We start from the raw sequence: 12,758 nt of genomic DNA, 5'->3' as shown, positions 1-12,758 counted from the left end.
TTTTCTTGTTCTTTTTATCATTTAAATTTCTATATCATAAAAATATTAGTTTTTGTCAAATGTTTAATCTATAAAACGTTTTATTTCTTTATTTTCAAAGTAATTAAACTTTTGACTTCACACATTTATTTAAGATAAGAAACTAAGAATATTGGACTAAAACTGTAGATTTATAAAAATTAAAATATTATAACCGAATATAGATATATAAACAAGGATAAAATAATTTAATCTTTTTATAATATGCATATAAATAGCCTGAAAGAAGGTTTTAAAATATTTTTTTATAAGATTAAGTAATTCTGACAAAAAAAATTCAAGATGTTAGTATATTTCACTTAAAAACGATTCAACTTATAAAAATGTTCATAACTAATGACAATTTTTTAAAAGAAATATCCTTTTTTTTAAAAAAATAATTACTTCCTCTGTTAAAAAACTATTGATATTTTCTCTCCTTTTTATATTCTACAGCACTCAAATCTTAAAATTTTAGAGTAATTAATACCAACAGTAGATATTATTAAATATGGTGAAATAACTCACATAAAAAGGTTAAAAAAAGATGGAGTAATAAATAAAACAGTGTAGATACAAAAATATTTTTATATTAATCATTAATGATTTTATTTAGATGCTGTTTTAGGAAAAATAAATTAATTATTTAGAGAGATTTAAATTTAAGAAATAAGTTATATTAAAAATGAAAAATATTGACAGGAATGAGTGGGAATAGGAAGTGAGAGATGTGTAGTGTGAAAGATCATGTTATGTTATGATGGTGTAATGATAATAGGAAAAAACAAAAGGACATATCGGTCACAGTGCCACTGAGTTTCATATGAGTGTGGTTAAATTCCAAAATGACAACAAGTACCGGAGTTTCTCTGCATTTTGTGGCTCAATGCATACATCAACTCCCTAGAACTATCACCCAAACCATTCTTTTTCTCTAACGGTAATATCTACTCAATTCCCAACCACCATTCTTTCTGTATAACTACTCAACATTATTTTATAAAACCAATTTCAAATACATAAATTTTATTTTATAAATTAATTTTGTAATAAGTTAAATTTAAATTTTATTTATTTTATATATATATTTTACTAATAAAATTAATTATTACAAATTTTTAAAATATATTATAAATAATAATTGAAAAAAAACATTTCTTTCTATTTGTTTAACAAGTGCAGGGACATGAGAGCAGTGCCGTCTTCGTTAAAAAAATCTTGCACTCCTGCTGCCTGCTTTTTAATGTTACGATTTTCGATATTTTTTGTCTCAAAAGTTATCCTACACCTTTTCATGGCGTGGAAGTAGCTATGAAATCAGAAAGTCATCAATTAATATACTTATTTTTCGTCAAAGTGAATATTACTTATTATTTCTTTAATCTCCTTTTAAATATTCGCAGTTTTAAGAATATATTTTTATTGTTTTTATAATACTCTCATCTTTCGGAATGCAGAATATTGTTTAAATATCCTCTGCACATGAAATAAGTAATACTGCCACTATGAATTTTAAAGAGTTATTTTGAGTGTGATAATTAATGGATATTTTACATTACTTAAAAATTTATTGTTATTAAGTTATTTTATTTTCTTTTTTTTTCTATTTTTTGTTTTCGTTTAACATATTCTTCTCAGTATGATAAAGCTAAAAACATGTGTTTCACGTTCTTTATTCTTGTGATTTAGACAGTTCAGACAACTAAAAATGCCAGCATTCTGCCATTGCAACTCGAAGTAGATTTTTTTTGTGCGTGGAAAGCGCTCTTCTAAACTCACATGAGTATAAAATGAGAAAATCTTATGTGTTATATCAAATATTAACAATTAACTTTTTCTTAATTAATTTTTTTTATTTTAAAATATCATTTAATCACCTGATACTTTCTTTTTAATAAATCTCTTATTCTTTTACAGGTCAAATTTTAAAAGCCAAGTGTATTTTTAAATTATATATATATATGTTTATTATCCTTTAATCATTAACTTCTATATAATATTGTACAAATTTTTATATTTTGTAAAATATAATTTAATTCATATTTAAAACCTGGAAAAATAAGTATAGATGTCGGTATAGGAACGTGAAATTGTTTTTAACAGAAGTATAGACAAGTTCCTTTTGTACCACCTAATTAAGTATGGTTCTTAAATGTTCACATAATTACCAATATATTAATTCTAAAATCTTTTAACTGTTTATTAATTATGTCAAAATTTCTTAATATATTTTAAATTATTTATGACATCTTGCTAAATTGATTTTATAGACTCTAAATAATTTGAATCCATCACTGTTGTACTTAACAACCTTTTGTCTATAGTTTATTATGTCAACTTTTGATTATTCGTCTTCTATATTCTCAATACAATGTGCAATAGATCAGAAAAATATAATAATATTTGATTTAGAAGTTAAGAAACTGTTATGATGTAGGTGGATTGTTGACTAATTTGGACTTTTACAAATAAAATTCATTTAACCTTTAAGTTTTTTCGTATTAAACTAAAAGAAGTTTATAAAAATATTCAAAATTAAAAGTTCATATTTGCATAAAATATGTTATAAAATTTTACACATATTAAAATCCAAATAATCACCTCTAACAACTATTAAAAGACCTAAGTCTTAGTTTGCTATATTTTTTTAATAAGATTGTTGAAGTAGGTTCCAAGCTCATACGTTCTTTAGCGTTTTTTCAAACTTTTTATAATAAATTTAAACGAGATAATATCAATATATAACGTTATTCAAACTTTTCTTTGATGATAAATAAATGGTAGATAATGTAAGTTTGGAACCAAAATAACCTATTCAAACTTTGAAATGAAACATTGTAAATGACATATATTTTTTTTATTAAAAAAAGCTAAATGCTTTGAAAGATAAAGTATATCAAGAGACCAGTCTTTCACTCAGACCATGTCTTATATAAGAAAAATAGAAAATAAATCAATGGTAAAAACAAATTCTAAATAGTATGAATTTAAAAGTAATTGTTACGTATTCTATAGTTTGTTCATAACTTATTTTTTTAAAAATAAGTTTATTACTTAAAATGTTATCTCGTGAACATTGTTATATATTTTAAGATATATATATATATATATATATATATATATATATATATATATATATATATATATATATATATATATATATATATACATTAAGATAAATGCTAATTAGCAGTGTCAGAAGACCACTGAAGATATTTAGAGTATCTTTTGTACTATGATATTTTATAATATATAGCCGAAGTATTTAATAATTGAATCCTATTAAAACAGCATAAGTCGCTGCTCCTTATTTTATTTCCGTCAAAGGGCGACCGGTAGGGTTTCAAAGTGTCTCATCTCACGTGATTGGACTGGCTTTTGTCCTGTCCACGTGTCTTTTTTAAATTGCCCGATAGGAACAGTAGCATCTCAAACAGGTACACAGAAACCAGTGATTTTTAAATGCTAATTATTTCTTCAATTAAGGTTAGCAAAAATATTACTACTAACTTAAGAAATATAGTCGAGAATAACTTATTTTCCAATTAATACGTGAAAGATTACATCTGTATAATGAGATCGTCATTTCCTTTTCAATTTATCATTGAAACGATCATTAAAACATGCAAAATAGAATTATACTATTTAAAAATTGAGACGATTAAACCCAAATAATTATGTGAATATTAAATGTGTAACGTTAACATTTTGTTGGTAAGGAAGAAAGCTGATAAATGTTTTTAAAAAAGGTAGAGATATTAGGTGGTTTGTATTTAAGTGAAAAATGTTTTATATTTTGGTGAATAGGTTATGGAAGCTATAAAATAGGTTTGGGAAAAGAAAGAAGAGTACTTAGACAGTTATCCCTGTATGGAGTAGAAGTACCTTTGCGAAAATCTCAGAGCCTCTTGTTTTCATTTCATTTGCTAACAGATCCTTTTCTTTTTCTTGGTATCATCATTTCATCTCTGTGTAGTACACAACTTGCTGTGATTGTTGCTGCAAGAATCAGGGTTCCGTTAGTTTACTATTTCAAAACCATACAACACAAAGTACGCAAGCACAGGGACTTGCTCGGCAGGGCAGGGCAGAGCAGTGCAGTGCATAGGTCGCAATTTCGGCAACGCAACACAGTGCCAGCTGCAGGCTTCCTTTATCTTTTCCGGAGAAGACAGTGTTTAAGATTTAAAATGTAGCTTTATTTGTAATATTTAATGGTTATGTTTTTGTATAGCCCCACAGAGTTCACAGGCTGAGGCTACAGTCTTGGGTCTGCCTCATATGCCTCCACTTTTTTCGTACCTTCTGTCTCCTTCCTTCAGCTCTTTCACCCAACTTGTTCTGCACCACCTTCTTTCTTAATTTCACGCTCTTTTCTTCAAATTACTACACTCCCCCTTCAATTACTCTCTCAACCATATCTATTCAATTCAAGAGTAAATTCACCCTACATTTCTCACTCTTCTAAAACGTGTCCCCTCTCCCTTCTACCTTTATTTATTCTCTTCTCCCTCCTCGTGCCCAAAGGAATATCTCTCTCACCCTTTTTTTTTCCCTTTTCCCTCTCCACTTCTTCCTCCACCGTTTCCCTTACTCGATGCTTTGCTATTGCTACTCTTCTCCAACATGACTACGCCACCGACCAAGTTCACTCACCACACCAAACTACTCACACTCACTCACACCCAACACCACCCACCAAAAAACCCATGTCCCAGACTTGTCAGAATAACCGTCACGGACACTGACGCCACCGACTCCTCCAGCGACGAAGAACAGACCTTTCACTCTTCCAAGCGCCAACGCCAACGACAACGCCACACCAAATTCATCAACGAGATTTCCATCGAGCCCTGCGCTGCCGAGAACGACGCCGTCTTTTCCGGGAAGAGAGTTCGAAGAAGGAGCGTGGTGGGCAAGGGCAGAGTTGCAGAGACTCCGCGCGGGTCGACCGGAAAGAAATTCCGCGGAGTGAGACAGAGGCCGTGGGGAAAATGGGCTGCCGAGATACGAGACCCGTCGCGACGCGTGAGGTTATGGTTGGGTACCTACGACACTGCCGAGGAAGCCGCCTTAGTGTACGACAACGCGGCCATTAAGCTGCGTGGACCCGACGCGCTCACTAATTTCATAACGCCACCTGCCACGTGGCACAACAAAGACCAGACGCCGGTGTCCAACGGTTACGCCTCCGTTGAAGAAACTCAGAACAAAAACCTGTTTTCTCCCACCTCCGTACTTCATTCTTGCTCTTTGTCTGAGGAAGCTGAATCCGTGACCGGCAAAGACGATGACTACTCCTCCGTGTCTGAAAGTTCCAAGGCAAAAGCTGAGTCACCGTTTCCGGTTCCGATTCCGATTCCGAGTGAACTAAAATTTGACTTCGAAGACTGTTTGGCGGCGCCGGACGTGTACGGCGAGTTAGATGGCGCTGCGGCGGCTGAGAGTGTTTTGTTCTCCGACGATGACTGGCCTGGGGTGTTTCTCACTGCTTGTGAGGATTTTGGTTTGAAAAGTTGGCATGCAGACAGAAATCATGACTTTTTCCAAGACATCGACGATTTATTTGTCTCCGATCCTCTTCTCGCTCTTTGAAATGATGAGTTTCTTATATAACACACAGATTCCCGTCCTTGTCGTGCTCCAGAAATCGGCAAATTTTGTACCGGCGGGAAATCATAGCAATGTAATCACTAATAGTTTTTTTGTCACTTTTTTTCCTGTTATTCTCCTTGTCGCCCTTTCTAAAATTGTAACAGTGATGTAGTAGTGACTGTGTTTCATCCTTCAAAGGTTGGAGCTTTTCAGTTTATTATACTAATGAATTAATTTAAACTATTAGAGCTTTTATATTTAAGGGAATTTTATTTTTATGTAAGATTAACATGACATGAATCATTCTTTTCTCATTTATACTTTTTCGTATAATCTTTAATCAGTTAACTTGTGAACAAAAGTAATTTAGAAATCATATTTATAATTTTATTAAAATGTATTATTATTTTTATTTCTGTGACAGATTTAAACTATGTTTGAAAGAAACGGACAAAATGAGTATTATTTTTTTGTTATTATTTTAGCATTTTGTTTGTATTATGGGATTAATTCCCACGTGAGCCCCGACCACAAGATGCACAAATAATTTAATTTTAATCTTCCTTGGTACAGATACCATAACCTCGGGCATATATATAAGTACCAAAATTATTTTCTTTTTTGTAAATGTTATTTATAAATCAAATATTATTTTACTTTAAATTTTATCAATATTCTTTAAAAGTTGAGATGTAATCGTCGACCAAACGTGATTACTTCATTTCTGATTCCCTTTTTTCTTCTTTTAAGTTGATGAGTATTTAGTCAGTCTATCTCACCAAATATGCATAACAATAAGGCTTCCACGGAATATTACGTAGGTTATTAACATAGAAAATAAACATATTAAATATGTTTCAAGATTTAGAAATATCGATCCTGTCTATAAATATAACTTGATGAGAAATATCAAACAATGTTATTAAAAATACTCGTTTTGTACATACTAAGACCTAAATACAAAGTCGAAAAATACTTATCTTATTGTAACGCACTATAAATCGAAACATCTCAACAAAATCGCCTAGACATTTACGTATTTAGTAAAATAATAATAACCATTTAAAATTAATCGTTATGACAAAACGACTAATAAATAAAAGATGAATAATGAAATGTGTTCATGCCAAGATTCATTTAGGTAATAATCCAAAAGAAATAATATAATTAGATAACAATTCCAGAATATTTACACTGATACCATTAATCTTATGATATAATTTTATTAAGTGTTATTCATATAGGCGTACTTAAATATCAAAGTATTTTTTATATTCTCTCACCTTTCAAAGACTGAGAACAAAAAACTGAAAAAAAAAAGTATCTCTGAAAATGTACTTATCGAATTTTTCTTTAATATTTTTCTAAAAAAATCTACAAAAGAAAGTGATAATTTCCCATAATAAAACTAGTTTCTAAGGATTGATGTAATATATAAGGATTGGAGTTTTACTTTCACACAAATTAAAAATTCCGTTCATCCAAATTTTTTTGTTGGATAATTATGTTTGTTGAATAAATAACTTAGTTAAGTAATACTTTTTAATATAAATTTAGTTAATCATATATATATATATATATATATATATATATATATATATGTATATATTCAATTTGTAGTTTAATTTAAATATTATGTTGTTTTTAAGGTAGTTATATTTTAATTAAAGCTTATGAATTATTTTCTACATATTAATTGTGATTTTACAATATGGAATTCTTATAAAATATTCTTTTAAATATAGTAAGGAAAGATTTTATCATAAAGACAATAACGTATTAAAATGTATATAACATTAAAAAATAATTACTACTATTTTCCTTTTATAGATTTACACAATTTAAAATTAACATTAACATAAAATATTTGACATAAATATGCTTTATGTATATATAAATAACATATTGTTTTAATATTTCTAATTTTTTTGTTATTTTACATAACATTTTGTTTGTTTTTGTTAATATTAAGTATAACGATTTTTAATTTTTTCAGTATTGTTTTAGTTTTCATTATTAACTATAATCAATTTAATAAAAGAAATTTAAAATGTTAACTAAAATAATTATATAACCTTTAAGTGCATTGTTCAATTAAGTAACTTGCTCAATATTTTTATAACTAAAATAATCTTATTATGAACATATTATCGTCTACGACTTTATATTACTTTTCAAGAAATAATTTAATTTTTATTTCCAAACTATCAGTTAAAGAAAATTATTATACATATTTTACTTTATAATTATAAGATTACTATTTTATATATAAAGAATAATTACAGAAAAAATAAATCAATGTATTACGAGTAAAATTATTTTATATCACTTTTAATATTACGTATAAATAAATAAAAAAGAACAATAATATTTTAATATTACTTTGTAAAATTTTAAACATAAAAAACATGGTAGCTACTTTTGTATTTAGAGGTAGATAGCCATGTTTTCATGTAATAGAAAATATATGATTTTACGATCATTCAGAATTATATATAGTATCAAAACTAATATAGAAATAAATAAAAATGTATAAGTAAATAATAATTATATCAAATAAAGATATATTTTTAAAAGTAAATTAATTATTGACTGAAACTAAAATTTATACATATAATCTTATTTATACTAAATAAAAATATATTACTTAAACAGTGTATTAAATGCTTTTAATCATCCTAATTTAAAATATTATTTATTTCCATTATATATTAATTACCAATTTTAATTTCTACTGTTAAACAATAGGAAAGCTCTACAGAAAATGGTTAGATTTCGACAGGATTTGAAGATTTACAAATATTAAGTTTATTAAAATTGATATTTTCTTTAGGGGATGTTCAGTCCAATTCTGTATTAATTAGTTGAGAATTTATGAGGAAAATGTTGTCTTGTTTAAGTAATTTCAAAAACCACTCTAACTGTTTTGATGTTCAATATTTTTGTTTTAAAAAGATTGTGTATATTTGGTTTATTGGGAACCGCATGTGTCCATTTTTTTAACAACCATTTATTAAACTATAAAATAATTTTTACTAAAAACAATTATCAAAATAAATAAGTTATACATTTTGTTATTATTAAATGGTTTTTCATTATAAATAATTATTTGAATTTGAAAAGGTAGTTATTAATAGAAAAGAATAATAAAATATTTTTTTAAAATTTATAATCTAATTAAACGAGTAAAAATAAAAATACAATCATTTTAACTCAATTTAGAAATAGAAATTACTTAAAGGATACAATTGAAAAGAAAAATGTGTACATGAAAAAATAAAACCCTTAATATATAGAAATATACAATTTATACATAGGAATAGATAATTGATTTGGTTAATTTTTGTACAAAAGATTACAACAAATTTGATTATAATAAATTTCGAAAATTTAACACAAATAAATTGAATTATAAAAAGTTTATAACAAAGTCAAGATGAACTAGGAGGTAAAAATGTTTTTTCGTCAAAAAAATGTAAGAATTAACAAACTTAAAGGATAAAATAATTTTTTCTAGTACACCAAATCTTCCACTAGAGATCATTTTCTAAAAATATACACTTGGGAGTTGCATGCTCATGAATTCTCTTATAAATATGAAGATAAGTTAGGTCAAATGCGCTTGAATATATCATCTATAGCAGTCTGTGACTAAGTAGAATGCGTATCTTCTTTTAACATGTGCAACGTTTTGTTTGTAGAGAAAGCAATTAAGAGAAAAGAGGAAGACTTTTGGCCCTCTCAAAAGCCAAAACGCAAGTTCGTTCTGTGTTTCAACTTCCAAATAAAAGCAAAAGAAAAAATCAGATTTGCGATTGAAGGCAACATGAAAATGCGTTTTGGCCTTTGGATTAAACGCGATATCTGACACAAGCAGAAGGAGCAAGTGGCACAACACTTGTATACTTTTCATGCCACCAAAACAGATATTCTTACCCATTGCATTTGGACCACCTTACCCATTTTGATTAAAAATTAAACTTTTAAACATTTTTCTATAATTTTCCTAGTTACATTAATGTTTCTGGTTAAAACATTTGGCATTTATGAAGAAGCACGTTTCCTTTCAGTGTTATTCCACAGTTTACTTTTATCAGTAACTTTAATGTTTCGCGTTGAACAACATTTATGAGAAACGCATTCTGCATTATTGCTTTTCCGTGATATGATGCATTAAATTTTATGCAGAAGCCCGTTAGCTTAAAACCGAGATCTTGATTTGAATTGTTATACTGGTTAATATGGGTGTGTTATATGTTGCAGTGGTTAGCAGGAAAACCGAGAAGTAGAAGAAGTTAAAAGGTAGAAGGAAATGAATGGTTTAAAAGTCAAAGTGACAAACATGCTCTTGAGAGTGTTGAAGGAACGTCTCTTTCGATCTTCCAGAGACATGTTTTATTTATTAATATAAGGTTTGATGAATGGACATAGGAGGAGGTTTGAGAAAGGACATCATGTGAAAAGTTATGATATTATTTAATGATGTTGTGGAAATAATTTATAAGCATAGATTGTGTTGTGATAAAGGCCTGTAATAGATTTTTGTCTTATCTACAACTGGGATTTTTGAATCTCACCAAGCCCACTTGCTGCTGCTGCTTACTGTACCCTATTCACACTCACAATCACATTTGGACCCCCACCCTTTGCATTTTCTATCATCATCATTATCATCATCATAATCATCGTATAATCATCATATAATCAGGACAACATTCATCAATTATTATTATTTTATACTTTAGTACTGTTATTTTCATATTTATTACTTTTTGTAATAATTAAAATATTTCTAAAAATAAGTAATAATGTAAAAAATATATTTTCTATTTATGTTTGAAGAAGGCAGAAAAGATAACGTGGAAGAGGCGAGAGAGGTTGAGGGGATAAGTTATTGTATGGAAAGAAACAGAAGAACCGTGAAATGACAAAAGCGCTTCCACGTATGGACTCGGCGTTCAGAATCAGAAAAATACAGCGTATCTTCCATGTTATTCTGCGGCCCCTACACTCTCAATCGCAGCCTTACACGTAATCGATCCAACGGCTTTTGACGTCTTTTTGTGCAAGTGTACGTGCATCTGGGGATCATTTGGTCCCAACGTCCCATGGTCCCCGCATCACACGTCTCGTCAACCTCAATCACTGTTATTTCCTCCACCACGTGATTCTCATCTTAACCTAAGTACTTATTAATATTTCTCTATTCAATACTTCTTATTACTTAAATTGTAAATTAAAATTATAAATTTTCACTTATATTAAAATTCACAACACATTTTAATTCTTTTTAGCTAATCTATTGAATATATCAATCGTCATTTTCCTTTATTTTATTACTCAAAAATATTATCATTTTACCGTACATTTTACTACTCGTTCATATATAAATATATTATCATTTTATCACGTAGCGATATACATTTGCATTTACTGTACTGGTTGACATCTTATGAACCTGTCAGTGAATCTCTTCACTTAGAATAAATGTAGATCTTATGTCAATGGCAATAATTGAAAAACCTAAAAAAAATGCATATAATTCGTTACAATTAGTATTTTCTAAATCTAAAATATTTTTTTTAAACTGAATTTAAATGAAATATTTATTAAGCAAATTAATATTTTCAAGGTTGAAAACTATAGTACAAACTCTGAACCATAACATTTAAAAGATAAAACAAATATTTTATTTAAATAAAGTATAATACCAACTAGTGTACTGGTAAATACCTTTAATTTTTTCCATTTTAAAAATATTAGTGGAGTGAATTTTTTATTAGCCAAGTATTCGTATTATTCACATAAGCAAAATACTAAAGTGTTTTGCAAACCACGCCAACTTCTGGGCGAACCAGGTTTGGGCTTTTATCATTTTTTTATTTGGGCCCATTCAATTTTTGACGCGTTATTTCGACTACAAAGCCGCACAAGGATGGGCTTTTGAGCTCTAATTAGAGGACCTGACACTGGGCTTCTCTATATAACAGGCCTAACTGTATCTTTGATGAATTTAAATTTTGTATTTTGTTATAGTAAATAAATTTATTTTATCAACTGAATAAAAAATCATTTTAAGCGTATTTTAAATAATCAGCTCATGAGAATTATCTAAATCTTTATAGACTTTACTTATAGAACCGAGAAAATTGAAATTAAAATACAATGAACCACTTTCATAGATGCAACCGAGAAGATTGAAATCGAAAGAAAAAATAGAAGTATTTAAATCGATTAAAAGAGTTTTCTTTTGTATATAGATGAATTGATATTATATTTAGAGTTAAATATGTTTTTTTTCTTAACTTTAAATAAAAATTATTATTTTTTCAAAATTTTGAAACAATTTAATTTCCATTTTTAGAATTACATAAATTTAATTTTTTTAATAAAATTTTGTTAAATTTATTTAAGGTTTCAAACATATTTTTTAAATAATATTAAAAAAAATATGTCATATATAAAATACGTTTAAAATGTCAAATAAATTTAAGTTGGTTAAACTAATTAAATTCACACATTTTTAAAATAAAAAACTAAATTAAACAAAAAGTTTAAAGATAAATTAAGTATAAACTTTACTAAATATAAGGAAATAAAAATATATTTAAATCTTGATATTATTACATTCAAATCTTTTGTATTTTCTTGTCTTCTCCAAAAGTGACAAACCACTTTGATGTTCGTGAAATCGACGTTTTAAAATGTTGATGACGTTGATTATTGTTGGCACGATGGAGTCAAAAACAGTTTTTGACTAGATAGTGAATATTTTGCCTCTAAACTTTCTTCCAAACATTTTAGAATATTTAGTTCTGTATGACTTTCTATTAAAAGTTTTAATTCACTAATATTGACTAATGACGTAATAGTCACATAATCAGTTCAGTAACTTGTAACGTGATCAAAACACTCATTTGTTTCTTGAAGCTGTACTTTTAATCCTTTTTCAACTTACATGATTAGCTAACAATTATAATAAAAATTTAAGATGGCAATTGGAAAAGGGAAATTACGGTAACAATACTATTTTTTTTCCTTTTTTTTTATCTCAGATGTGTACAAAATACATACTCAATTTGGATTTACAAATTTCAAGAATAATAAAAAATATTATTGAAATTATGATATGATTTGGTAACAAT

The 12,758-nt window shown here is 27.7% G+C and overlaps 1 protein-coding gene across 1 annotated transcript; it reads left to right on the top strand.

Moving 5' to 3' along the window:
• The first annotated feature begins 3,825 nt into the window (after positions 1–3,825).
• LOC124844839 (ethylene-responsive transcription factor CRF2-like) lies at positions 3,826–5,870 on the top strand. The gene has a single exon (XM_047321852.2). It carries the CDS (start codon positions 4,645–4,647, stop codon positions 5,611–5,613), a length of 969 nt encoding a protein of 322 aa, XP_047177808.2. The 5' UTR covers positions 3,826–4,644; the 3' UTR covers positions 5,614–5,870.
• The last annotated feature ends 6,888 nt before the right edge of the window (positions 5,871–12,758 follow it).

Source organism: Vigna umbellata, chromosome 10, assembly GCF_029865625.1.
Source record: "Vigna umbellata cultivar VRB3 chromosome 10, Vumbellata_1.0, whole genome shotgun sequence".
Taxonomy (NCBI): Eukaryota; Viridiplantae; Streptophyta; class Magnoliopsida; order Fabales; family Fabaceae; genus Vigna; species Vigna umbellata.
This window is presented reverse-complemented; position numbering and strand designations above follow the sequence as displayed.

Bases quoted from the DNA above. Each gene is read 5' to 3' on its own strand.
- LOC124844839 (XM_047321852.2), top strand. From the start codon at position 4,645: ATGACTACGCCACCGACCAAGTTCACTCACCACACCAAACTACTCACA.